The following is a 26,052-nucleotide window of genomic DNA, read 5'->3' as shown; positions in this document are numbered from 1 at the left end:
GTAGAATTTCCATCGGAATTATTTAGATTCTTTTCTACGACTCCCTTTCCTTTGCGTGTCTTCTGTAAAAGGATTTCTTCGTTCCCTCTCTATCTAGTTCCCCATCCTCCAGCCTCCAGCCCTTAGCCCCCAGCCCGCGATCCCCTTCTCTCCCGGAGCCTCGCGTCCTCCCCTTTAAGGCGCGCCCCTCCCCCACACCCACGCCTCCCCAAGCCCCACCCCTCTGACCCTCCCCTTTAAGGACCGGCCCCGGACGCAGACGAGCCTGTGACGCGGCCGCCGGCCCCGGGGCTGGGTACATTGTCGCGGGGCCGCTTCCCCCCGGCCGGGCCCCCGCCGTCCCGCGTTCCCCGGAGCGCCAGGCCCCCGGGGGGAGGGAGGGAGGGAGGGAGGGAACAGGGCCGGTGGGCGCCAGCGGCGCACGGCGGGACCCACGGAGCCCCGCGACCCGCCGAGCCTGGAGCCGGGCCGGGGCGGGGAAGCCGGCTCCAGCCCGGAGCAAACTTCGGAGCCGGGCGGGGGGTGGCGGGGACCCCGTCCCGAGCCGGAGGAGGGGGCGGCCGCGGGCCCTCCCGCCTCTGCGCCCGCGTCTCCGGGCACCATGCTGTCCAACTCCCAAGGCCAGACCCCGCCGGTGCTGTTCCCTAACCCGCCGCCGCCGCCGCCGCCGCAGCCCCCCGCCCCGGCCCAGCCTCACCCCCCGGCCCAGCCGCCGCCGCTGCCCCCGCAGCAGTTCCCCCAGTTCCACGTCAAGTCCAGCCTGCAGATCAAGAAGAACGCCATCATCGACGACTACAAGGTCACCAGCCAGGTTCTGGGACTGGGCATCAACGGGAAAGTTTTGCAGATCTTCAACAAGAGGACCCAGGAGAAATTCGCCCTTAAAGTAGGTCTGGGGCCCGGGGAAGGGGAGGACGGTCGGAGAGGGGTTCCCCAGCACGCTGGAGTGGCCGCAGTGCACGGGCCGTCAGCGCTGGTTGCTGACCCTCACCTCGGACAGGGCGTCCCAGGCGACGGAGGGGCTGCCGCGGGGCTGACCCGCCGGGGCGCCCGAGGTACCCGGAGGTGCGCGGCCAGGGACGGGAGGGTGGCGGCGAAGGTCGGGTCCCAGCAGACCTCGCCGCCGAGACCGAGTTTCCGGTCACCTCCGGGCGTGAGTGGCGGGGACTCGGGAGGACTTGTGAGGACTCTGCCATTTTGGGGTTTGAGCGGGATCCAGCCGAGTCGCAACGGTTGGCTTCGGGACCACTTCTGCTTATTTCACTGTCTCAAGGAAGTGATTTTCGGGGCTTGTGGTTCCAAATCTTTCCCTCCCTCTCTCCTTTCTTTCTGAGGGCACAAAAGACCCATTACTCATTGAGCTGGTTGGTCGGTTGGTTTGGAGAAGTCGGATCTCAGAGGTTTATTTAGCCTCGCTCCTTATTTGGGAGCCGGAATGTGTGATTTCACTTCCCTGGGCCTTGCGAGGGCGGCCGTGCCGCCGTGGGGCGCGCCCGCCCAGGAGGCACAAGGCTGGAGATTCCGCGGGGACACCGTCCTCCGCGCGCGGGGGAGGGATTGTTTTGATCCGGGAGCAGGCCCCCTCCTACCTCCAGTGCCTGTGAGGCCCCAGATGGGAGGCCAGCAGGCTCCGGCGCGGTGTCTGCTGTTTCCATAGCTCCATTGATCATTGTAAACCCAGTCTGTGAGCGACAGCCTAGCCAGGCGCTGATTCCGCAAACCTGAGACAGCCTCTTTAGGTCCGGGTCTCTGGCGAGTGATGGACAGCAGGAGGAAACTCTATTCTTGGACTGGGGAAACCCAAGCTTTTTTTTTTTTTTTTTTTTTTTTTGAGGGGTAATGGTAGGGAGAAAATGAGGATTTGTGTAACACCACTTACTTCAGAAGTTAAACAGAATGGACTTGGAGGTCTGATGTGATGGGGTGGATCCCTGTGAAGTGTGAGCCAGTTGTTCAGGGTCACCAAAAAGGTTCTTTTTTCAGAAGGGTTTCAGGTCCAACCACATCTCTAAAGGTGACAGGGCAGGCCTCTTTCCCCTGGGGCGTCTTAATGATTGGAGGAGGGAAATACTTCCTGTGTTATATTTTTCTCTTCCCTTTCTGCCCACACAGCTAGCTGTATTTCAATTATCAAACATTAAACTCAGATATGAGTTGTGGTGAAATGACAGGCATACAATCAGGTATAATAGATATGTAGAAAGCAAGCATGTCCAATTTCTAGAATTTAAGGTCTCTTTCTGCTGCTGTCTTCCTCAGGGCTGTCAGATTTGTTTGGTTGTTACTCTTAAGTTTCTGCCCTGGGATCTCAGTTGTTGCTTAATGTTGACTGTTGGAGAGGGAATTTATCAGTGTCTTGACCACTGTAATATGTGTGCCTTTGACTTCCCTTTCCATACTTGTACCTAAGGGGAGGGAAGAGGAGGTATTTGGATGGACCATGGCTCTGACCTTGGAGATTAGAGGTGAATGAATACAGTTTGACCACAGTTAACCTGTGCTGTTGAGGAAGTGACAGACATTTTTTTCCAGCAGAGTTTTATATATCTTCTGAGATGCCATCTGCCTTCACCCATCAGCAGTCTGGGGACGCTGGCTGTTCATTCTCTTGGTTGGAATATAATATAAAGACTTCAGAACAAAAGTTCTCAATGTCTGTTCTTATTCTATTTAGTAGACACTGCCCCACCCCCCCAATACCCATTCTCTAAAATGCTTTTGGCTGGCAATTCAGATTTGTGTTGTAACTAATAGTAGAGAAGTTTGGGAATTTTTCTTAGAATATTTTTGAAAGGAAATCCAGTATATTAAATAACACTTATAGTTCATCTTTCTGCAGGTAGAAGTGGGTGAAGATTGAAGTCAGAGGCTGTTTTGACAGGCAGCCTGCTTCCAGATCTTAGAAGTTGACTCAACTGTTAAATTGTAGATTTCCCACACAGCTTTGTGTTAAAACTTAATAATAGAGGAAGAAAGGAGGGATGAGGCATTTGGAGACTGACAGCAGTGTCAACAGCACTTTCATATCCAAATATTGGCTAAGACATAATTACAGCTGTGGGGGAATCTGGGTTCAGAGAATCCTGTTCCAGAGACACACACCAAAGAGATTTCCAGATCTTAGATTTTGATTAATTTTAGGTGCTGAATAGTAAAATGATTTTTAAAACCAGGAGCCTTTTGATTACCAATCAAGGGAGGAAGATGTGATGGAACAGACAGTACTGGTGACCCCACTGGGAAGGTACCTGAGAAAGAGGCAGGAGACCTGGCCTTCACATGGTGTGCTGAGTCCATTCTTGAGGACTTAGGTCAGGTTGTGGCTAGCAGCTGGGCTCTACAGGGTTTCTGAAATCTGCTATCTTGTAGCCCTGAGAGTTTTGATGGGAGGTGGTGGCTGCCCGGATGTCCTGTGGCTTGGTGACCTCTTTGCCCTGTTCAGTGAAATCAGTGCTTTGAACATGGTCCCTGCTGCTTCTCTACCTTCACCTTGGAAAGCAGATGCTTCAGTTCTTTTAGTGGGTGCTGTGATCTCTCCCCATCATTCTCTCCTATGAACTTCTGAGTCATGCCCATACTTCAGGCAGAATTTGAAGGGGCTTCTGGGGTCTTCTCATCCAATCCCCTCATTTTGCAGATGAGAAAACCAAGGGCCACAGTGAAGGAGTGCCTTGCTCGATAACATAGCCACTCACCTGGCGAAGGCAGGGTTAGACCCAGGCCGCCTGAGTCCTAGTCTTGGGCTTCTCCCTATTTCCTAACTGCAGTGACATTGATGAGCCTGGGGCTGGCTGTAACTCCAGGGTGCCTTGAACCTGGGGAGCTACTCTGACCACAGGTCCTCCTTTGGCTGTTGCCAGTGGGTGTGGGTGGGTGTCTGTCACCTTCCAACCACAATCTCCCAAGTTGGAGGAACAGTTTCCAAACTCAGTAACTTCATGAGTTTTGGATCTGTGTTAACAAGTTGCTTTTTTTTTTTTTTTCTTTTTTTCTTTTTTCCACCTCTCCCACTTTTTTTAGGGTGTTCTGGTAGAAATATTATTATTATTTGTACAACAAAATGGGAATTCTGTTATTTATTTGGTAGGGACACCAAGTCTCAATTCATCTGCATATTAATTAGTTGGATTCCCCATGTGGTTCCTCTGCTGCTTCTTGCTTCACTGTGTCATGGTGACTTTCAGGTATTAACTGAATAAATTTAATTAAAGCTCATACTGTTGTCCTCCTCTGCTACGCAACACTGATTAAGTGAAGCATGTTATTGCTTTACAAAATATAGAATGTTGCCATAACTTATCTCTGTTTATCTTTCCATTGCATAGACTAGAGGAAACAAAGTAATGTAATTTCTTCTCTTTGTCCACCTGGGTCTCCCTTTGCAGGTCATGTAAGTGCCACTGCAGTGTGGCTTCCCTTGGCTTCATGAAGAGGAGACAGAGCCTTTCACATGTGATCTGGGGGAAATGCCAGAGCTCCTCCATCCTCCCAGTATAGGCAGCATCCTATCCAGCACACCTTATCCTGTGGGAGAGAGGACAGTGTGGCTAGATAGTGTCTTACATTGGAGTTTGATAGGTAGAATCACAAGGTAAGGAAAGTCTCTCTGACCAAAGCAGCCTCTTTTATATCCAGTCAACTAGGAGGTTGTTGAACACTTACCACATACATAGTCCCTGGGAGGATCTAGTCATATTAAGTGGCCTATAAAATTGGGCAGAGATGATGGGGCCAGTCGAGAAATCTATTTGGTGAAGGCAAATTAACAAATGTTGTCTAGGCCTGCACTGTGGAATGTAGTAGCCACTGCCCATGTGTGGCTATTAAAACTAATGAACAGGAAGGAATGAAACTAAGTTAAAAATTCAGTTGCTGCCAGGCATAGTGGTGTAATTCCAACGACTTAAGAGGCAAGGGGATCACAAGTTTGAAGCCAGCTATGTTTCAAGTGTTTAGTAGCCTTATGTGCCTGATGGCTTCAAAGTTGAAGAATGGAGAACATTTTCATCCTTGTAGAAAATTCTACAAGACTTTGCTGATCTAGGGGCTAAACTGTTGGTTAGAATAGAGGAACTTTAAAAGAGATGTCTGTGAGAGCTAAAGGAACTGAGGGAAGCTTTGTGTGGTAACAGGGAGACTTGGCTGGGCCTCTGAATGAGCAGGTCTACTGGAGGACCTAGTGAGGTTGGATGAGTCTAAAGCTAAAGTGGGAGGAGTAGGAGACCTGGTTGGTCACTTTGGGGTCTCAGAATTGAACCTAATCCATTTTCATGTCAAAGCAGGTTTTGAGTTTTTGGGGGGCTTGAGGATGTTATAAAGAAATGTTTGGAATCACTGAGGTTGGGGTTTGTGGAGTTTGGAAGGAAGGGTCTGGTTTCTGCTTTCAGAGACCCTGTCCCTCTCTTGAGGGAAGCCTCCAGGTATATGCCCCCTGGCCTTGTCCCTGACCCCTCTCTATTACACCAGAGCTCTTGGCATCACTGACGCAGGATCAAAGCTGAGTCGGCTCATGGTCCCTTTTCACTAGTGAGTTCTGGGTTTTGATGGAGCTTGAAAATAATCACCAGCTAAGATCTGGGATCAGTGGCTGCTAGGAGGGGAGAGAAAAGCCCTCGCAGGGCCTCAGGGCCACATATTGATGAGAGTCTGGAAAATAAAGGACCCCTTTTTTGGGAGGAAGAAGATATTGGTATCCATTATTGAGAAGATGTTTTGACCACTTGGGACCTGAGGGGTTGGGCCATCATTCATTTACAATTTAACTTAAGAAGCAGGTGCTGGGGATTTGGAGGAGGGCCTGGAGGAACCGAGCCTGAGGACTGCTGGAGGCATATTTAATTCCTGACCAAATCCTGGGGTTGGGGGAGGGTAAAGTTCCTGTCACCCACAGAGCCCAGGAATATGAGGGGTCCGTGCCAGGGGGAATATCAGCCAAGGTGGCAAAGAGCAGTGGCGAAGAGCATCTGCATCTGAGTTGTTTCACAATTCCCATGCAACTCTGCCATGCTCCCAGCCAGGATTCTCCCTGGTGGTTTGATATCTGTAGCACAGGAATTCACACTTCCCTCCTCCTCTGCTTCAGGCCCTTCCAGGGGTCATGTGAGGCCTCTTTCCCCTTCTTCCCTGTACTGAGTCTTTCCAGGTGGTTGTGTTCTGGAGGAAGATGAGTGGACAGGACAGAGTTGTTGTATGAAGTACCTGTAGCTGCTCTTGGTAATGATTTCAGGTCCAGGGGTAAAGGGACCCACACCTAATAGTGACTTGGAGTTGATGCCTGTCATCTTTCTTGCCTCCTTCCATCTCACTAAGGAAAAGGCTGGATCAGTGCAGAAAGGTTCTGTGGTATGTCCAAGGTCTTACTTGGCATCAGCATCAGAGCCTTGTCTTGGGACCTGGTTCACTGGTATCTGCTTTTGGTCTGGGTTTCTTTGTTTTTTGGTTGCTAGAGCTGGTAGTACTGGGGTGATAAATATGGCAGTCAAAAACTGAGCTCCACTCACCCATCTTTCCACATAGGTCACCTTGTAAATGGTGGCATCAATAGGGAGAAGGGGACATCCCCCCCTTAATATGTACCAGGTATGTAACCTAATCAGTTTGCTATGCCTTTTCTGGTCTGTAGGAAAATACTGATATTTTGTATTTTAAGATATAGGTCAATAGCTATATTATATATATATATACACACACACACACACACACACATAGATAAGTAGAGATGAATCTGTTTCTATGGGTTATGTGCTAGATGAGAAAACAAAGAGCAAACCAACCAAACAACAACCAAAAACCCCTAAGAAAACAATAATGAGTCTAGCCTCTGTGCTCTGCTAACTTCATGTATGACCTTGAATAGGCCAGTTAAACTTCCTGGGCCTCAGTGTCTACATCACAGGGTCTGGCTCCAGTAGCTCCTAAGCACTGGCAGTGTGGGATAGCAGAGGAGGCGGTGTTGGAGGCGCAAGGCCAGGGCCTGTAGGATAGGTGCTGACTTGCTCCGTGTCTGTCTGTCAGCAGTATCTGGGCCAGTGTGATGCCCTTTGGTAGGCATAATGCTGGACTCCAGGGTGGCCTCTGTCCAGTTAATTAATAATCATCACTGACCAGCTGTTCCTCCTCTTCTATGAAGACTTGGAAAGCATTCCATTTAGTGACTCTGCAGAGAGATGGGCTGTGTAATTCAGCATGGTGTGTGTCTTCTCTTCTCTTGAGATCTTAGTGTAGTTGTGGTGCAAAGTAGAGATGAGGAATTCTTTATTTTCCCTACTCCATAGTCCTTTCTCACCTGAAGTCATGGGACACTTGAAGACTGTTCTGTCTATGTGGCTGTTCCCTGCAGACATAGTTCTGGGTGGGTTGTTCTGAGCTGACAGCTGGGCTGATCCCAGAGCTGACAAGGAAATTAGGATTTATGTTCAATTCTTTTCAGCCCTAGAGAGAGAGCTGGGTAAGAAGTGAGACCTGGAGTCTGAGGAAGCAAGAAGAGAAGGGGGTGCTTGGGGGAGAAAATGCTCTCTTTCCTCTTTTGCCTGTCCACTCATGGTGAGAACCATGTTTCAATCCTGGGGATTTGGACTGAGGGGTCTGTGTATCAGGCCATTCAATTTAGTTGGACAAGGAAGAGAGGCAGAGGCACAGAGGAAGGGGGCATGAGGTTGGACTTGGCCTGTGGCATTGTAGAGTTCTTGGGGACTTTATTCTCTGGTCCAGTAAACACCTCTGTATGCCAGCTGGCAGGTGGTAGAGCCTGGGACATGGCCTCAAGGTCACCCCCCATTTGTGTGTGATATTCCTCTCCAAGAGCAGCCAAACTGTGTGTTCCTCCCACTAGGAACCTGAGCTCTCCAAAAGGGTCATTCTAAAGGGCATCTTATTCTTGAGGGACATTTCCAGGCATCTCCTGGCCAGTGTCCATCTGGGACTCATCTGGGAGTTGAAGAGTAGTGACCAAAGGCAGGGAGAAGCTTTGTGACTGCTCATTGGAGGCCTTTTCTGTCTTAAAGAAGATGGGAAGCTGGGGTGGCGGGGGGGGGGGGGGGTGGTGGTTTGAGCTGTTGATGCCTTCTTTCTGTTTTGCTCATCTCAATGACATTTTTCTTCTGAACATGCAGCAAAGGTGAGATCTCTCCCATCATGGGAATTGGAAGGAGCTAAAAGGGGGTCTGTAGACTGCCCCTGTGCCAACTCCTACACCTTCTTCCTCCTGCAGGACTCTTTACCTGCTCTCCATGGCAGATGATTGGGTTGATCACCTTGCCATTTTGATTATCCATATTGTTAGGAGGCTCCCAGGCCACAGTGGACATTGACAGCCTGGCCTCCTGCCCAGGACCCAGGACTGTTACTCAGCCCCTCTGTCCCAATGGCTAAAAATAAACCTGCCACTGCTGCAGTCTTCCCCTCACAGCCAGGCCTGATATCTGTCCCAGGTCTTCCTGCCCCACTGCTGACCGGTTTATCTCACTTCTCACTCATGCCCTGCCACTTTGCCCTTTTTTCTTCCAGCCTGAGCTTGGTCGGCAGTTTGGCTAGCTCGTTATTCTGAGTTCTGGGAGTTGAGCTGTGGTTGGTGCTTCTCCAGGCATCTAGAATCACGTGAACAGAGGCTCTGTGAAGCAGTCTTGCCTGTTCTCCAGTGAGAAAAGGTTAGATAAAGGAGGGCAAACAAGGCTTCTGTTCTTGTCTTTAGTTCTAGGGTCTTCCGAACTCTTATCTCCCAAGTGGGCCTCCTTGCCAGAGGGTATGTGGGATGAATGGGGAGCCCCAGGTGGGGCATCTTCTGCCCCATCCCTCAAGCTTGCTACCTGCTTGTACTCCTGCCCCGTTGCTAAGTTATACTCTCCACCTCCACAGTGTGGGGCTTCAGGTTACTGCATTCTAAAGTGTGACCTCATCCTGTTGGCTTCCAAGAATAACTGGGTTCTGGCTCTCTGGGCCTCCCTGCTCAGCCACCTGCAGAATGTTACCCTGAGCATGAGTTTCTTTTACCCTCTGACATCAGGGGCTGAGGTATTGGTGATCTGTGTCTACTGCTTGGGGACCGTGGAGACCTGTGGAACAAGTTAAGGAAGTGGATGCAGGTAGCCAGAGTATCTGCTTAGCTAAGGGATGCTGGGCAGAGTGTTTCCTTCAGTTTTACTTTGGCATTCTCTTCTTTTTGATTTTTCCAACCCCTGGACAGGTGTTGGTACTAATCATGGTGCAAGAGAACTCTGTCCATTCTTTGGGATTAAAGTTTGTTTGGTGGTAGGAAGAGTGATAGGAGTCATGAGGTGGGACTTGGGGGACCCTCTACCTCAGTGGAGTTATATACCCAGACTCCCTGACTCTCCCAGTCTCTCTCTTGGGGCCTCATTTCCTCTGCAGGGAGAGGTTTATCTGCCAAGGCCCATTGGTCCCTGGAGGGGAGGAGTTGGATGTAGTTGCTAAGAATTTATTTTTAACTCTGACAGAAGGAGTCCCTGCCCTTGAAATAGTCATACCCTCTCTCTATTGTCCCTGTTCCTGCCTCCTTCCTTGGGGCTCATTCTTTGGAGAAGGCAGTAGGATGCTAAAAACCTGACTTCATAGGAGCTCTCCAAGTGAAGAGTCTGCAGCTTGCTTGTCATGCTTGGTTTTTGTGGAACGCAGAGTCTTGGGGCAGGGGAGCGGAGGGGCAGCCCTGGGCATTCAGAGGGTGGTGTATGGAACTCAGAGCATTCTAGGAATGCAGGTAGACTGGTGACAGGACCACGTGTGCCCTGGAGCTTTGCTGGAACAACTAACGAGGGGTCATCTTATGCCTTTCTTCCCTCTCAGGACAGGTGCCCAGGTTGCTGGCATATTGGAAGGTCAAAGGGAGAAAATGAGCATAAAGTAACTGTTTTGTTAATACTTATGTCACAGAAGTGCTTCATGGTGGTGTTATGCCCTCTGACCGCTAGGCTCACCCTAGCGGAGCTGCTTGTGATTCTCAGTGATTTTATACCCTTCGTGTTCTCATTCCCCTGTGCTCTCAGGAGGAGGAGGGGAGGCAGCACCCTCTCTCTTGGGTCACAGACTGTCTGGACTCATTACTTTGGCTGAGATTCTTTGAAAGAAAATAAAGTTGGATTCAAGGTATAATTAGAGAAGGAAGGAACAGAGAAAGGTGATGGTGGGCAGTAGAAATGGCCTACTTTGAGAACCCTGAGGTGCAGTGAAGGTCTTGCCCCTGCAGTTCCTCAGCCTACAGAGGGGGATCATTTGCCTGAAGTCCAGCTCTGATCATGCAGCTTCCGCATGTAAATCCATTAGTGGGTTCCTTTGGCTGTGAATATATGAGACATACAGATCTTTCCCAGGTCCGGCTCCAGTCTACATTTTTTTTCTGAATGCATGCTTTTTCTTTTCTTTTTCCACCTAAGCTTAAGTGACTTACATTTGTTGTCCTTAATAGAACTCTGCTTTTCACTACTAGACCTTTGCATCTGTCCATCTGTATCTTCTCTGTCCCTTCCTCCCTGCCCTGCCTATACCTATCCATTCCCACACAAAGGCTGTTCTTCTGGGAAGCCTTTCATGCCAAAAGTGAGTCTTGAGGCTGAGGGTGCGTAGTGGTAGGTGTGGGTCAAGTTTATGCTTGGTACTCACAAGGCCCTGGGTTCAGTGCCCAGCACACACAAAAAAGCTAGTCTTCCCATCCCTCCATGTTTAACTGCCTATGTTTCTTTAGATATTGGATTGGATTGTAAATTCCTTAAAGACTCACATCTTCAATTGTTTGGTATCCTCCTATTTCCATGTACTGGAAAAAAAAAAAAAAATCAGGGGTGGTGGGGCATGGCAGCTCATCCCCCTTAGTGTCTGTCACTGTTTTGTCTGCTGGTGTATTTTTCCCTCCACCTACTCAGATCTGCTGACTCAAGAAGGCACCTTGTGTTTCTGTGAACGGAATTCTCATTCTCATTTTTGTAAGAGAATTGCAAGAATTGATGTTTTTCCTCCCTGTTCTAGGGGCCCTCCCTTTTCTGCTCCATTATGAAGATGACCTTTCTGCCCCTTGGAGAACTTGAACTGAGGGAGGAAGATATGAAATGTGCCAACTTTTGTACAGTTCTTGGCATTTTCCTAGTTAGCTTCAGACACACAACAGAGACACACAGATGCAGTCCAGGGTTATCTATCTGCTGGCTTCACTCTTGTGTGTTGCAAGGGGGACTAGCATTGAGCACCAAGTTCCTGGGACTGAGGTCATAGGTTTGAACCTTATGAGGCTGCTTATCTCCATGCACAGCAGATTTGTACAGGAAGCAGAACTCCAGAGACCTGGCTCCCAACCCTACCTATGGGACTCTGAGCAAGCCCTAGAACCTGTCTGGATCTCACTGAGCTTCCTCATTTTAGTAGTAGTAGTAGTAGTAGTAGTAGTTATTATTATTATTTGGTACCAGGGATTGAACCCAGGGGCGCTTAACCACCGAGCCACATCCTCAGCCCTTTTAAAAATATTTTATTAGAGACAACATCTTGCTGAGTTGCTTAGGGCCTTGCTAAATTGCTGAGACTGGGTTTGAACTCTCGATCCTCCTGCCTCAGACTCCTAAGTCACCAGGATTAGAGGCATGTGCCACTGTGCTTGGCTAGTTTCCTCATTTTAAGTCAAAGGGCTCAGACTTGACCAGAAGGACTTCTGCGTGGATGCTTTTCTTTCTTCATCACTGTTACTACATCCCTGCTGCTGGGAAAGTGACCTGATGCTGGGAAGAAGTGGCCAACCTGGATCCTAGAGAGCTTCCAGGACAGAGGGCATCCTTTCTGTTTCTGCAGACCAGTGTCATTCACCCTTGTGTTGACTGCAGTATTTTTATTCATTCATCCAGTGTTTATAAACGTTTATTCTCCTCCATGATTGCCTCCTGTCTTCCCTGCTGACTGGCCATCAGGAGGTCCAGATGGCAAGATTAGCACAGAATGGAAGAGTAGTTGGGGTCATCCCCTTGGGTTTAGACCCCTTTAATACCTCTGCTATATGAGATGAGAGGAATTTAGAACAATGGGGGTTGATTCTTTCTAGCAGATTAGACTAGACCCCTGCCTTTCCAAACAGGATTTGCTTTAGGTACTTCTATCCCCCTGAGATCCAAGTCATCTTTCTACTCAAGAAAATTAATTAGCAGTGACTTTTACAGCTTCTCTGAGGATGGATCAGAACAACAGATTGACTTTGATACATGTAACAGTCTTCTGTCATTCAACACACTGTTGGTTCAGCAACTCCCAAGGTTTCTTTGATTAGTAACAAGTCCTCATTGAGCAGATACCATGTATCAGGCATTATATTAGATTTTTTACTTCTACCCTCCTTAATCCTTTAAATAATACTACAAAGTCCCATTTTTACAGACGAGGAAACATGTTCAAACATGTTCAGAATAATTCATTCTTTAGCAGTTATTTATTGAATGCCTAATAAGTGCTAAGCATTATTTTAGGCTCTGGGGATGTGTCAGTATATAAAACAGACAAAACCAATCCCGTGTGCTTGGAACTTGCATTCCAGCTAGGGAAGACAACGTGATTGATTAAATGGCACAGCTTTTGTCAGATGGCAATAGGTACAAAGGAGAAAATAAAGAGGGGAGGAGGCCCTGGAATGCTGGGAGTATAGGTGTGGCATTGTGGTTTTAAATGGCAGATCAGGAAAGGCTTCACTGTGGAGGGGACTTTTGAGTGAGCCTTGAAGATGAATATTTGGGGAAGGGGAAGGAAGCACTAGGCAGAAGAAATAACAAGCGCACGGGTCAGAGGCTGCTGATGCTGAGTGCGCCTGATTCTAAGACCTTGCTTTTTACCACTCACAGTCCTGCCTCTGTAATGGTTCCTTCATAATCCCATTATAATTCAGTACTTAGTTGACCTAGCAGTTTATCATCAAATATTTATGGAATGCTTATTTTGTACAAATTGCTACACTAAGAAGAATAAGTCGTAGGTCCTGCCTTTGGGACTTAGAGTTTAGAGAAGGGGTGATCACCCCAATATCCAGATTATATTTTTTCAGACATTTTATCATTTGACCCTCATAGGCCAGGTGCTCAGGTACCTGGTTTTATATCCAGAGAAAGGTTCAGGGAGCTTGTGGTAAATGAGTGGCAAAATCAGGGCAACTGGATAGCCAAGAAAGGATGCAGACTCACCTGGTGAGATCTCCAAGGCAGAGGGGCAGAGGGGGAGAGGGTGGGATCGCTTTGTTGAACACACACTTGAAACACACCCAGAGGAGAGTGCGGAAGAAAGTATGGCCAGCAGAATAGTTTCTAGGAAGGATGAGGGACTTTTTGGAGTGCTCTGGCCTTTCGTTTGACTGAGAAGGGAGAGATATTTCCCCATGAAGTTTTCTAATAGGAAATGTTTGGGACCATCTCAAAGAGCCAGGGAGGAATATAGAAGTGGATAGAAAAAGAAATGGCTGGACTGATGCTGTGGCAGACGTTTTATTACCTTCCTTTGAGCCTTCATAGGACTCCTTTCTCGCTCCAAAGAATCACATCTTTCTTCTATTTAGCTTCCTAGGTGCAGGAACAGGTAGACTGCAGGTGAGGGGACTGGGGAGCTCTGTGGCCCTAAGATTTGACCATCTTGCCTTCCTGCATCTCAGGAGCTGGGTGAGCAGAGGTCAGGGCTTGTGAAGAGCTGTCCGATAGTGCAGATGGGAGAGTGAAGCAATGGTTGGGTCTGTTTTTCCTGAGCATGTGCTGTAGCAAAAGGAAGTTGCAACATATTCCCCCCGCCCTTCTTCTTTATCTTTTTATAGAATAAGGAGAGAGGAGGGGAAAAAAACCCTTCCAGTAAACCTCAGAAAAAGTTTCTAACCTTTGATGGACCGTTATTACCCTCTCCCCCATAGTGCCTTTCAGATGTAGTTTATTTTTACTTTTTTTTGTAGTTGTAGATGACAGCATGCCCTTTTTTTTTAAATTTGTTTATTTTTTATGTGGTACTGAGGATCGAACCCAGTGCTTTACATGTGCTAGGCAAGTGCTCTGCTACTGAGCTACAGCCCAGGTGCAGTTTTTCTTTGTCGTTCTTCCCCATCTGCACTGTCCAGTCTGCCTTCCGCTGAGAGATTATGTCCCTGCAGCAGTCTAACTGGATCTCCATTAAGGGAAGTAGCCAAGATGAGAATTACGGGAACCTTGAGATAGCAGCTTGTCCATTGCCTCCAGGCCAGAAAGGTCTCTTACATCATTACACACCTGGGCAGTTGCTGGTCACCTCTGCCGATGCGGAGAGCTGTTTAAATAGGGCAGGTGGTTCCTGATATCCACCTGGCGTCTTGCTGCCACTTCAATCTTTGTCCATTTGGTATCCCAGAAGGTTGAGAAAATACTTGTTTTTCAACTCAGGTTTACCTTGTTGGTAGATTCAGACTGTGAAGGCAGAAGCTGGGAAAAATGGCTAAAAAAATGTATGGGAGGCGGGAATCAAGGCTGGAAGACCACACATGTTCATCTGGAGTCCTTGGTCAGATTTGAGTTTGGTCTGTGTGTTGAAACTGGGCAAGGATCCAGTTTTATTTGGAAATGTACAGCTGATATATTTTCCTGATGAAAACTTTTGAGGTCTGGAAACGTAATGGAACTAACTTCATCTTTTTTATTTATTTATTTATTTTTGAGATTCATCTCCTTTTCCTTGGCTTTCTGTAACTTAGTACAGCCAAAAAATTCCTGTACAATCCAGCTTTTTTCCTAAGGGATGTTTCAGGTCATCCCTGGGGAGATCTCTTTGCTCTGAGGAAGCTGGGGAATGGCAGCAAGTGAAAGTCAGCTGCTGGTGTTAATTGCTTTCCTGGGCAGAAGAGGGTGAAGTCCTTACCAGTGAGAGTTTTTGTTGAGTTCTTTGTTTCCTTGTACCTGTTGCTTGGGGCCCAGCTGACACACAGCTCCTCCTTTCCTGATGTTTTCTTTGAGGTTAGTCTCCCTGTCTTCTGGCTGGAGATGAGCTCACGGAGGGCAGGGTGGAGGGCAGGGCCATGGTGGAGAGAGTGGAGCAGGAGTTTGTTTTCCGGATCCCACAGTGGACACATGAACCTTTTTCCCAAAGGAACTGCACTGGCCTATATGTCAGCCACTGGCAAATATGGCTATTTAAATTAATACTAAGTTAAATAAAATTTAAAATTCAGTTCTTCCTTTGTGTCAGGAACACGTTTCAAGTGTTCAGTAGTTAGTCTCTGGCTACTGTATTGTGTAGCAGATGGAGAACATTCCATCATCACAGAACATTCTTTTAGGTGGCCCAGGATTCTGAGATAATTGCTCTACACCCTGGTGAAGATTCATCTGAGCTGGAGGGGATTTACTGGATGGGCATAAGGAGAGGTTTTGAGCCCAGGTAAGAGGGCAAATAGAGGCAATCATTTAGAAAAGGATCTTTAAAAGCATTTAGTTTGTCTTGTTCAGGACTACATCCCAACATGAGATGGTCATCTAGCTTTGTGGCTCCCAACCTAGGTTAGTAGTCAGATTCACTTTTTTTTTTTTTGGTAAACAAATGGGATACATGTTGTTTCTCTGTTTGTACAAGGAGTAAAGGCATACCATTTGTGTAATCATACATTTACATAGGGTAATGGTGTTTGATTCATTCTGTTAGTTTTTCCCTTTCCCCCCACCCCTCCCACCCCTCTTTTCCCTCTATATAGTCCTTCCTTCCTCTGTTCTTGCCCCTCTTCCACCCCCCCATTATGTGTCATCATCGCTTATCAGTGAGATCATTCGTCCTTTGGTTTTTTGAGATTGGCTTATTTCACTTAGCATGATATTCTCCAATTTCATCCATTTGCCTGCAAATGCCATAATTTTATTATTCTTTATGGCCGAGTAATAGTCCATTGTATATATATACCACAGTTTCTTTATCCATTCATTAATCGAAGGACATCTAGGTTGGTTCCACAATCTGGCTATTGTGAATTGAGCAGTTATGAACATTGATGTGGCTGTATCTCTGTAGTATGCTGATTTTAAGTCCTTTGGGTGTAGGCCGAGGAGTGGGATAGGTGGGTCAAATGGTGGTTCCATTCCAAGCTTTCTGAGGAATCTCAGATTCACTTTTGAGTAGTGTTAGAAGGTACAACTTTGGGCAACACTCTCTTGTATCTTTTTGAGACCACAATTCTACAGTGTTGGTTTTCAGGAATATGTATTTTTCGTATACTCCCAAGTAAGAATTCTCTGGGTTTGGCAACCACCCATTTATCTAACCTATGCTCACATTTGACCAGCCACAGGGTGCTTACTCTTTTTCTAGAAAACCTTGCCATTTGAAAAAAAAAAGAAAAATGTTGTTTTAAGTTTATTGAGTCAAAAAGTTGGCTCCCTGAGCAGATAAAATCCTTTGGTGCTCCTTGCCTTCTCCAGAGCCTCACGGAATGTGTCCCTTCCATCTCTTGCACTTAATCTTAGCAGATGTTCAAGCATGCTGTGGTATGGTCCCTGACACCTGGAGTCAAGGCATATTTTCAGGGTGCCTCATTGCTCTGGGGAGATGCAAAGGACCTGAATCATTCCCAGGATCCTTCCAACTGTCACACCTTTCTGAGAGACTGAGGAAAGATTTGATTCTTAGTGGGGGAGTCCCATGGACCATCCAGCTGGTGTGGGCTGTGTGTGCCTCTCATCTTTCTATCTTCTCCTCCTGTTTGTGTGTTTAACATGTACTCTTCAAGGGTATTCACCTGGCTTTCTGTGAGGAACTCTACCATCCGTTCCTGGTTAGAAATGGTCACAAATATCACCTCTGTCTAGAGACCTTGGGTAGACTTTCCCTTACCTCCAGTGTCAAACGCGAACTCCTAAACATGGTATTTGAGCAACCCACCATTCACCCTTACCTCCCGGAAGACCTGTCCTTCCTTCCCTGCCATGCGTATGGGGGTGCTTCGTTTCCTCTTGGACCTTCCATGTGGTCATTCTTCTGTTCCCTTTTTGGTTGAATTGTATTTATCCTTCAAGGCTCATGGGAGATTTTATCTACCCATGCCCTCAGAGTTAACTGTACTAGATGTGCTATTGGCAGTGCCTGCATGGCTGCTGTGAATTTGAATTATACAGTCACCACCATGTCCTCCCCTGATAGACCGAGCTTCTTGAAAATAAGGACAATGGTCTCACTGGCTTGGTATCCCCAGGTGCAGGCAGAGTGCCTGGCACTTCCTAGTTGCAGTGCGTACCTCTGGGAGTGCTTGTCTTTTTTTGGATGCTGATGCGACAGCCATAGGGGAGCTGCAGCCTCCTTCTATACACCAGTCTTCTTCCCCTCAGTGGCCTAGAGCTCATCAGCTCCAATGAGAAAAGTGCTATTTAGCAGCTGGTAATTAACAAGCAGGGCATGAGGCTTGGCTGCCTTAAAGGCAAAACCATTAGTTAAACAATAACGTTTTAAAAATCGTGCATTACTATGTCAGCTTCAGAAGCAGCCACTTCCAGACATATCTCCACCCAGTTAGGGAAGATAATTAGAATAATGAGTGGAGCAAAAGAATTCTCCCCAGCCCTGAGAAGAGCCCAGGGGACAGACCTGGCTGGCAGCCGCAGGGAAGGGACCTTTATGATTTGGGTCTCTGGGGTGGGTGGGGCTGTGGGGAGTGGTGGGTGGAAGGGCTTCATGAGAGTGACTGGCAGTGTCTACAGGTTGGACTCATTTTGCCAGTAGGCAAGAAGGGAAGTTGGGAAAGATAGGGGAAGAAAAAATTCTGGCCATTATTCTAAGATGTTAAAACACATGCTTTTAAAGTAATTAATTTTTATTTTAAAAGAAATTCTTTAGCACTCCCTGGGGATCTCTTCTTGTTTTCTTCTGGTGCTACTGGGGGTAGGAGAGAAGGGGCTCCTCCTTTTAGGTCAGAACCAGGGCGCGAGGAATTCCCCAGCCTCTAGTCGGTACCCGGACTAACCACAATCTGCATCTTCACCCTATCGTTCTAAGAAGCAGTCTGCCAGAGCGGTCTGGTTAGTGGCTTCAGAGCAAGGGGAGCCTGCTCAAGAGGTGGAGGCTTCCTGTTTGTGTTTGTTGTGTGTGGGGGTGTGGCTGGAGAAGGCCCTGCCACCTTTGTGTGGGTGGCAGGCACACCTGCATTTGGGCTCAGCTGCAGAGTTCAGTGGGAGACACCCTTTCAGGGTCTGCTTTATTAGGAACAAAGCAAAAAGCCCACCGTAGGAAAATCAAAGAGGCTACTTTTTGCAGATTCACCCAAAAGCTTCAGTGGCTATATTTTTCCAATCCAAAGTTAGGGTCTGTCTGGCATATACTTTTTCTTTGGGGGCAAGGTGTGCTACTTTGAAATTGAAAAGAAAATCTGAGACATGTAGTTTGAATATGAAGTTTCTGGGAGATTTTGGAATTTTATGCCATGTCTGGTGTCTTCTACTCATTGTTACTGTGGTGGGAGGGAGTTTGGGTGAGCAGTGTGTCCAGCGCCCCTTGCTGGTTGAGCTTGGTTGGCCTTCCTGCTGGTCCTTTCAGGTTTCTCTGCTAGCTTCGTGGTGCTGGTGACTGAGCTCTTTCATACCATGTATGATGGTTATGGTGGTGACTTCTCATTCACCCACCCAAGTTTGTGCATTGAGTGCAGCCACCAGTTACCCTTATAGCCAAGTCTAAAACAACTGGTGACATCTGGGCAGGGGAGGACTTGATAAGGCACTAAACCCTGCTGGCTCATCTGGGGGTCAAAGCCTTATTGGTGACATAAACACAGATAAGCCAAAAAACCAAGAGTGCCTTGAGTGGGGCACAGGTTCTGCCCTTTTTTCATGAACTTCAGTGAAGCTTTCAGAAGCTGCATCAGCACTGGACCTGAATGTGCCGACAGCGTGTGTGCGTGTGCACTTGTTAATCCATTCTTTCATCCGTTTGCTGGGAGCTTATGGAGGCAGACATATGTAAGCAAGGTATTTCTTATATACTTGAATGGTGGAAGAGTCATATATAGGGGGCTGCGGGAACATGGAGGAAGAAGACACTCATTTCTCCAAGCACTGATGCCAATCCTGAGATGCTCTGTGATCACACAGATGGGGCACACTCAGTGTACACTGCCACATGAAAGGCTCTGAGAAGTTCTTCAATAACAGAATCTGTTTAACTTTGTTTAACCTGGTGCTTCTGATTATAGGACCCATTTTTACACATTATTTATTAACTTCCTACAGGGTACTACTTGAGAAATGACAATAAAATCTCTTTCCTTTGAGAGAAATGTCCAGTGGATCAGGGAAAAAGTCACTTGACTTGGGTCAGCACGTTTGAGAACTTGGAAAAAGGTGTGTGTGTGTGTGTGTGTGTGTGTGTGTGTGTGTGTGTGCATGTGTGCGTGCGCGCACGCGCATGCATGCGTCTGTGCATTTGCTAGGGGGTGTGGCAGAGAAGGGCCCCGGCAGGTGGCTTCTATTGAAGTTGGCCCTGTCTCCATCCCTGTTGGCTTTGTGCTTTTGTCCTGGCTTTAAAACACTGAATAGCAGCTACATCTGTCATGCCTGGGAAGCGGCACTTTGGGCACTTTGCAGTGTGAGGGGTGAAGGAGCAATAGCAGACACCCCGCTTGAGGCCCAGGCTGCCTGGAGTTCCTAGCCAGTGGAGAAGGGAGGGGCTGGGGACTGGAGGCAGCTGCTTACTAATCCTGGAAGTAGAGGAAAGCAAGATTTAGCTCCCTGTCTCTTTGCATTCTCCTTTTCCCGTGGGGGAGATGGTGTTCACCATGGAGGGTGCAGCTGGGAGGAAGCAGGTGGGCTGGAAGTTTCTCTCTTCTCTACCCACCAAAGGCTCTAGAGTGTGGACTAAGGCAGAAAGATCCTTAGTTCTCCTTTCCCCGGGGAGTGGAGATGAAGGCATTTGAGTTTAAATTTAAGGAAGGATTCAAAATTGTGAAATAGATTAACTGAAGTTTGTGAAATTATTTTGACACTTAGGAGCCTGGGCTTGAATTGTTTTTAGACCATTGGTGGCGGGAGCTGGGTAGGAATGAATGGTCCCCTGGATGGCTGGCTTCCTGAGAAATGCCTGGGAGGCCTCACTGGAATCTTCACTTGGAACAGACCCAGGGCTAGGGGATTCCCGGAGCCCGTTGCAGGCCTCAGGCCCTCTGGTGAGGCTTTGCAGGAGACCATGGTTATTTTTAAGGAAATCGGCAGTTGGAAACAAATGGCAATGTGGGTGAGAATCAGTCCCTCGTCCAGGGGATTGTACACTTCCAGTGTTGGGAGACCTCAGTGTAATTAAGGAAGGGCCAGGATTTCCTAGCTCTGTTAGTTTGCCTGATTTTAATTTTGATTGTTTGCTTGCTTGATTTGGGCCTTCCCAACAGAGAAGTAGTTTACCTGTCCTCAGCAACAAGTAGGACAAGGTGCCCTTCATTTCCCAGCCCCTCTGGCCTTCTCCCTGTCAGGCCCCATCACTCAGATGAGGGAGGAGCAAACCCAGCTTGAGGATGGTTGCCTTTGTTAATGGAAAAGAGCACTGATACTGTTCCCCAGCATCCTACCCCCAGAAGTCTGGGTGGTCCAGCTTTGTATTAGCCACTGCTGCCAACCAGGGTTGTACTCTCAGACTCCCAGGCTCCAGCATCTCTAGAGGGACCAGTATCCATGACCCTCTGGACTTGCTGTGGCTCCCAGGGAGGAAGTCCTTGCCAGGAACCTCTGAGCTCACTGAGGTGGATGTGGGGTAAGGGTGGAGAGGGCCTCGGCACAAGAGAGGAGGTGCGATGACTCTCTCCTTCCCCATCAGCTGGGGATGCATCACTGCTGCTGGGAAAACAGACCTTCAGGTCTTTTCTAGACAAACTGGTCATGATGGAAATTCTCTCTTACCCACCCGCTGGCCCTGTTATATTATTGTTCAGAAGAATTTTCAACTTTTCCAGGTCATGGCACTGTGGGCTAAGCCATTTGCCTGTTGTCCCTCAAGGCTGGAAGGCAGAGGAGTGACTGAGTTCCCTGTAGTTGCTCCCTGTCTTGCTCCCCTCTTGTCTGTCTTTCCGTTGGCCCAGATCGGCTTGTGGTTGTAGTGAGTGTGTGGTAGGCATGTCGTTGGGGAGGGGATGGCACTGCTCTCACTTGGTCTTGCCCATAGGTCTTAGGCTTGCTGGGCTCCCATTTCCTGTCATGACCCTGTTTGCAGCTATGGCACATCTGAACCTAAACAAGGTGTCCTGTTGTCCTGCATGAAAGGATCCCATATTTCCCCTGGGTGACTGGTCACAGTTATTCCTAAGGAAAAGCAGAACTTCCCTATCCCCAGGCACTTGGAGACTTCCTCCAGGTTCCGTTTTTGAGTCTTGATCTCTGAGCAGCCTGCCCATTCTCCACCTGCCCCCAGGGAAGAGTGGTGGGAAGGAAGTCCTGCCAGAGGTTGTTTTGGTTTGTGAAGTAATGGCCTTTGGTTTGAGAAGCATGTATGTATCCCTTTTCTTTAAGATCTGTGGCCAGAAGCACTAGACACTCCAGTTGCCTTGGAAACCAGTGGCTGAGTCACAGAAAGAAGGGGCTGGCTGCAGTCTAGGAGGGATTCCCTGGGTCCTTTTCTGGAGACTCTACAGGCTCTACTCAGCAGGCAAGGCTGTCTTAGATTGTACAAAGGAGACAGAGTACAGTGACTTGTCTATAGATACTTAGTGAGTACCTGTAGAACTGGAGCTATATCCAGGGTTGTATACTTTCTAGCATATTCTTCTGTCACTTGGTAAACTTCAGCATGTGTCCTTGAGGTCGAGAGCTATGGAGTAGTTAAACCATACCAAAGAAAATCTAATAGTTTTGTTTGTAATGAAGTTGAAATAATCCTTTTCATTGGGGGTAGGGGAATGGTAAGAGGGTAGGTAATCTTAAAATATTGAAATCGGGCTTTTCAGCATATTAGTGAATTTTCTTTCTCCACCAAAGGTATCTCCTTAATTCTCTTGGGCTTCCATAATCCTTCTGTGTCCCAGAAACCTGCTGGGTGTGTGGGAGGACAGAACAGGGAGGGTTCTTCTGCTAATGGATTCAATGTTTGCTGTGGCTAATCTACAGAATGGATCATTCACATGCAGATGGTTGAGACTTGCCTGCACCTAGGCTCCTTCTTTGAGTATATATTGATATAATAGCAGGCTTCTTGCCTTTTGCCTTTATGAAACCACTGGAGCTCACTGAAGCCATGATTGGCATTTGCATTCTCTGGTTCTTGTCTAAAAAATGGTTTTCAGAGATGCTGGAATAGTAGACTGTACTTGGGATCCTTTACACTGATCTTTTTCTTATATGTTGATCGCTTTGGTCAAGGCTAGAGGGGCAGGGACTTGCCCCTGGCCACACGGTCCCATAGTGAAGGAACTGGTCCCGTGAAAAGCTTTTGACAGTAAAAAGCATTTGACGTGAGCCCTAGCCTCACATGTGCTCCATCTTGGCCAAGATCACCTGTTCCCAGGCCAGCCAGGCCTTTTGCAGTTCTGGTCTTGAGGTCCTTGTGTAGGTTGAAACTGGCCCTCTCTTTCCCCTTGCCCTCTCTTCTCATGACCTTGAGCCACCTCTCCATTCCCTTTGGTGCTTGCTCCTGGCTGTCACTTTCCACCCACAACTTTTTATTTTGAAACATTCCAGATAAAACTTGAAAGAATTATGCAATAAACACCAATAAGCTCAACTACTATTCACCTTTTACTCTATTTACTTTATTGTCTCTTTTCATCTTTCAATCTCTCTGTCCATTTGTAGTCTATCTTTTTTGGGGATGCATTTCATAATAATTTCTAGACATCAATGTACTTCACTCTCAAACACTTCAGTGTATACGGGAATTAATTGGAGTTCAATATTTGTATGCTTTTTCCATGGTAAAATTTATGTAACTGTGAAATGCACAACTTTTCAGTCATAATTTGATGAATTTGGATAAATACCTTCATATGTATGACCCCAAACTCTGCAACACACAGAACAAAAAGTTTTCGTTTTTTTTTTTTTAAACTTTAGTTAGTTCCCTTATGCTCCTTCCCAGCCATCCCCACCCCTAACCCCTTATAAATCATTACATTTCTGATGTGTTCTCACCATAGATTTAGCCTGTTCTGGAACTTCATTATGTAGGATAATCCATATGAACTTTTATGTGTGAGGTTCATCCACATGGTTGCATGTATTGGCAGTTTGTCCCTTTTTAGGTCAAGTAGTGTTCCCTTTATGGGTGTGATATGGTTTCCTTATCCATTCTACTGTCGATGGGCATTTGGTTGTTTCCAGTTTCTGGCCACAATGAATAAAGCTCTATAGAACAGTCTCACACAAGTCTTTTGTGGACATAATGTTTTCTTTTCTCCTGGGTAAACATACCTGGGAGTGTGATTGATTGCCAGGCTTGGGAGGCTGTTGCTTCTTGTTCCTTTTGGACTCTTTGCCTTGCCCTCTGACTGTATCCCACACCCAAGGTTGTATTAGAAAGTGTCTTATTGTTCATCTGGATTAATGTCTTGTTCTAAGTAAGATTCCCCCTGAAAGCCCATGTGGCTGCCTCTGCAGGACTATTTCCAGGGAGGGGAACATCCTTACAGGGCTCCTGCTATTGTGGAATATCTCTTTAAATCCCTCCTTTGAGGAACCACACAGGACAAGACTAATTAAACTCTTTTTCTGTGACAGCCCTGTGATATTATTTTCTGACTATTACCATATCCAGTCCCTCGACAACTCCTTCTTCAGACCAATTGCCTTAGTTTATTGAACTATTTCTTGCGTGTCATGGTTCTCAGATCTGTTACATCCTGATGTCCTCCTCTGGAAGTTCTTTATCAAACATGTCGCCAAGAACTGAGCGCTGGAATCTAGTTGTGATCTACACTCGGATTCTAGGTGTGTGAGAAGTGTAGAGTGTGGTTGGGTTTGGATCCCTTTCTTGACCCAGGTACTCGATCTGTCAGTGAGCTGAAGGCAATATCAACTCTTTGGCAGTAACATCATAATGTCAAATCAGATGAGTTAATGTTTGTTTAAAAAACTCACAGATCTAAGGTGGTGTGGAAATGCTCAGCTCGAAGTCCTCTTAAACCTCCCAAGTTAACAGTACCGATAACATTCTTCCTCCTTGCCCTCATCTCGTTCATCTTGGTCACTACGCGATGAGAAAGGCACTATGGAAATTAGCTTAATAAAATGCTTTCGTTTAAAATAGTGTGTCTTAGCGTTGGTATTATTGACCTTTTGGACCAGGTATGTTTTTGAAGTGGATGATTGTCCTGTGCTTTGTAGGAATTTGCTGGTTCCCTGGCTTCTGTACTCACTAGATGCCATTTGCAACCATCTACTTGTTCTTCCAAGTTGTGGCAATAAAAATTTTGCCAGACAATTGCCAAATGTCCCTTAGGGGACAAAATAAGCCCAGGTTGAGAACTATCCCCAAGGTATAGTTCTTCTCAAAAGGGTAATCACTCTTAACTTTTTTGTGTATATGCTTCCAGGTTATGTTCTTTGCACAGGCTTCACTTTCCATGATTCTATTACACATGAATTTCTGTTACCACAGATTAAATAACACCAGGCCCCCAACAGCATGGCTCAAATGTCAGTTGCCATGGTGTATTAGCTCTGAGTCATTGCACAGAGTACAAACTTTGCTGTTAGCTCTTCAGTTTACAAATCACTATGTACATAACAGATGCTCATTATGGTCACTGACCAATCATGTTTGTTCTTTAAGAGTGAGTTGGTGATTGGTCACTGTCCATCTGTTGAGTTCACTCCCAGGACGGTGTGTAGTTTAGTTGTCCCTTTGTCTCCTAGTGAGAAACTTGTGACATTTTATAAAAATAGGCAATCGATAGAGGAAATTGGGTAAGAAAGATGAAATTTCAACAAAGAAATGAAAAGTAGTAAAGCTGGAAGTGGAGTTTGAGCAAAACATAAATGGAATTGTAGAATGAACAGCTGACGTGGGGATGTGGACACTGTCACCATCCAAGACTCTGCCCGTGCAGATGGGGAAAGTCAGAGAACACAGCACACTGATGACACTGGGGAAAGGGTCTTGACAAAAAGGAGGAAGAGTCCCAGAGGACGTGACACTGGGACAAAGTGTCACATCAACAGACCTCTTGGAGATGTTTCACAACACTGAAAGCACAAAGGATATAAAATGTTAGAAGTTGACATTTGGTGAAGTCAAAAGGAGTGTGATAGTTTGGGAGGGCATGGAAGGCATGGGAAAGGTGTTCTCAATACTGTGCACGTTAGTGAGAAGCCAGGCGTTATTCAGACTGCTCTGGATAAGGTTTTTACAGATACATTGAAATCAAGTTATAATAGGAGGCATGTGAGCCCAGACTAACTCCTAAAAATATCACTTGTAAGAGTTCAAAAAACTTATCCACAACTCAGGCCAGGCAGGCTGTGAGCTGCAGGTGGTGTCCCAGAGCCCCTGCTTTAGCCACAGTGCTTTACACCTTCTTTTCCCTTTGCTTAAAGCAGCTTTCGACAACAAAAGCAACAAACTGTAAAAAGAGTTTATTGAGTAGGCCTAATTCTAAGTGCAATTGCATTATTATTATTAACTAAACAACAGCCCTATGAGGTGGATATTATTGTTACTGTCTTACAGGAAGGCAGCTGGAAGCTGAGGAGGTTAGGGAACTTACCAGGCCCCACAGCTGGTGGGACGCTGGCTTTGGAGCCTTTGCTCCCTCCCTTGTTACTTGGATCTGACTTGAGAGTTCGCTCTCTTCCTGTGCTGTTGTGGAGGAGTTTTTGGACACTCACATACGATTTTTTGGGGGGTTAGTTTGGGCCCATATTTCTCCTTAATAAACATTTAATACCTAGCACAGTGAATGTCTCTCCCTTATTTCTTTTTGTCACTTGCAAGTTTGATAAACTTGCTGGCTCTTGTGTTTTCAGCAGCTTGTTGGTAGAATACTAGGCAAGGCTTGTTTTGTGCTTGTAGGTGCTCTTCAACAGGCCACTATTTATTGAGTACCTCCTAAAAGCTACATACTGGGGTTGGGACTTAGAAGATGAATAAGATGTTATTCCAGCCCCCAAGAGGTCTACAGCGGGAGGAAGA

General features: G+C 47.0%; 1 protein-coding gene across 2 annotated transcripts in view; it reads left to right on the top strand.

Moving 5' to 3' along the window:
- The first annotated feature begins 382 nt into the window (after positions 1-382).
- The window catches only part of MAPKAPK2 (MAPK activated protein kinase 2), a 42,677-nt gene continuing 17,007 nt past the window's right edge, over positions 383-26,052 (top strand). The window contains exon 1 of one of the 2 annotated variants that reach the window (XM_079107895.1): positions 383-886. In XM_079107895.1, coding sequence (XP_078964021.1) covers positions 602-886 — 285 coding nt within the window. In that variant the 5' untranslated portion in view covers positions 383-601. The remainder of the gene's footprint in view (positions 887-26,052) is intronic. The other variant, XM_079107896.1, reaches the window with a different exon arrangement.

Source organism: Sciurus vulgaris (genome assembly GCF_902686455.1).
Source record: "Sciurus vulgaris genome assembly, chromosome: 12".
In the NCBI taxonomy this organism is placed as follows: domain Eukaryota; kingdom Metazoa; phylum Chordata; class Mammalia; order Rodentia; family Sciuridae; genus Sciurus; species Sciurus vulgaris.
This window is presented reverse-complemented; position numbering and strand designations above follow the sequence as displayed.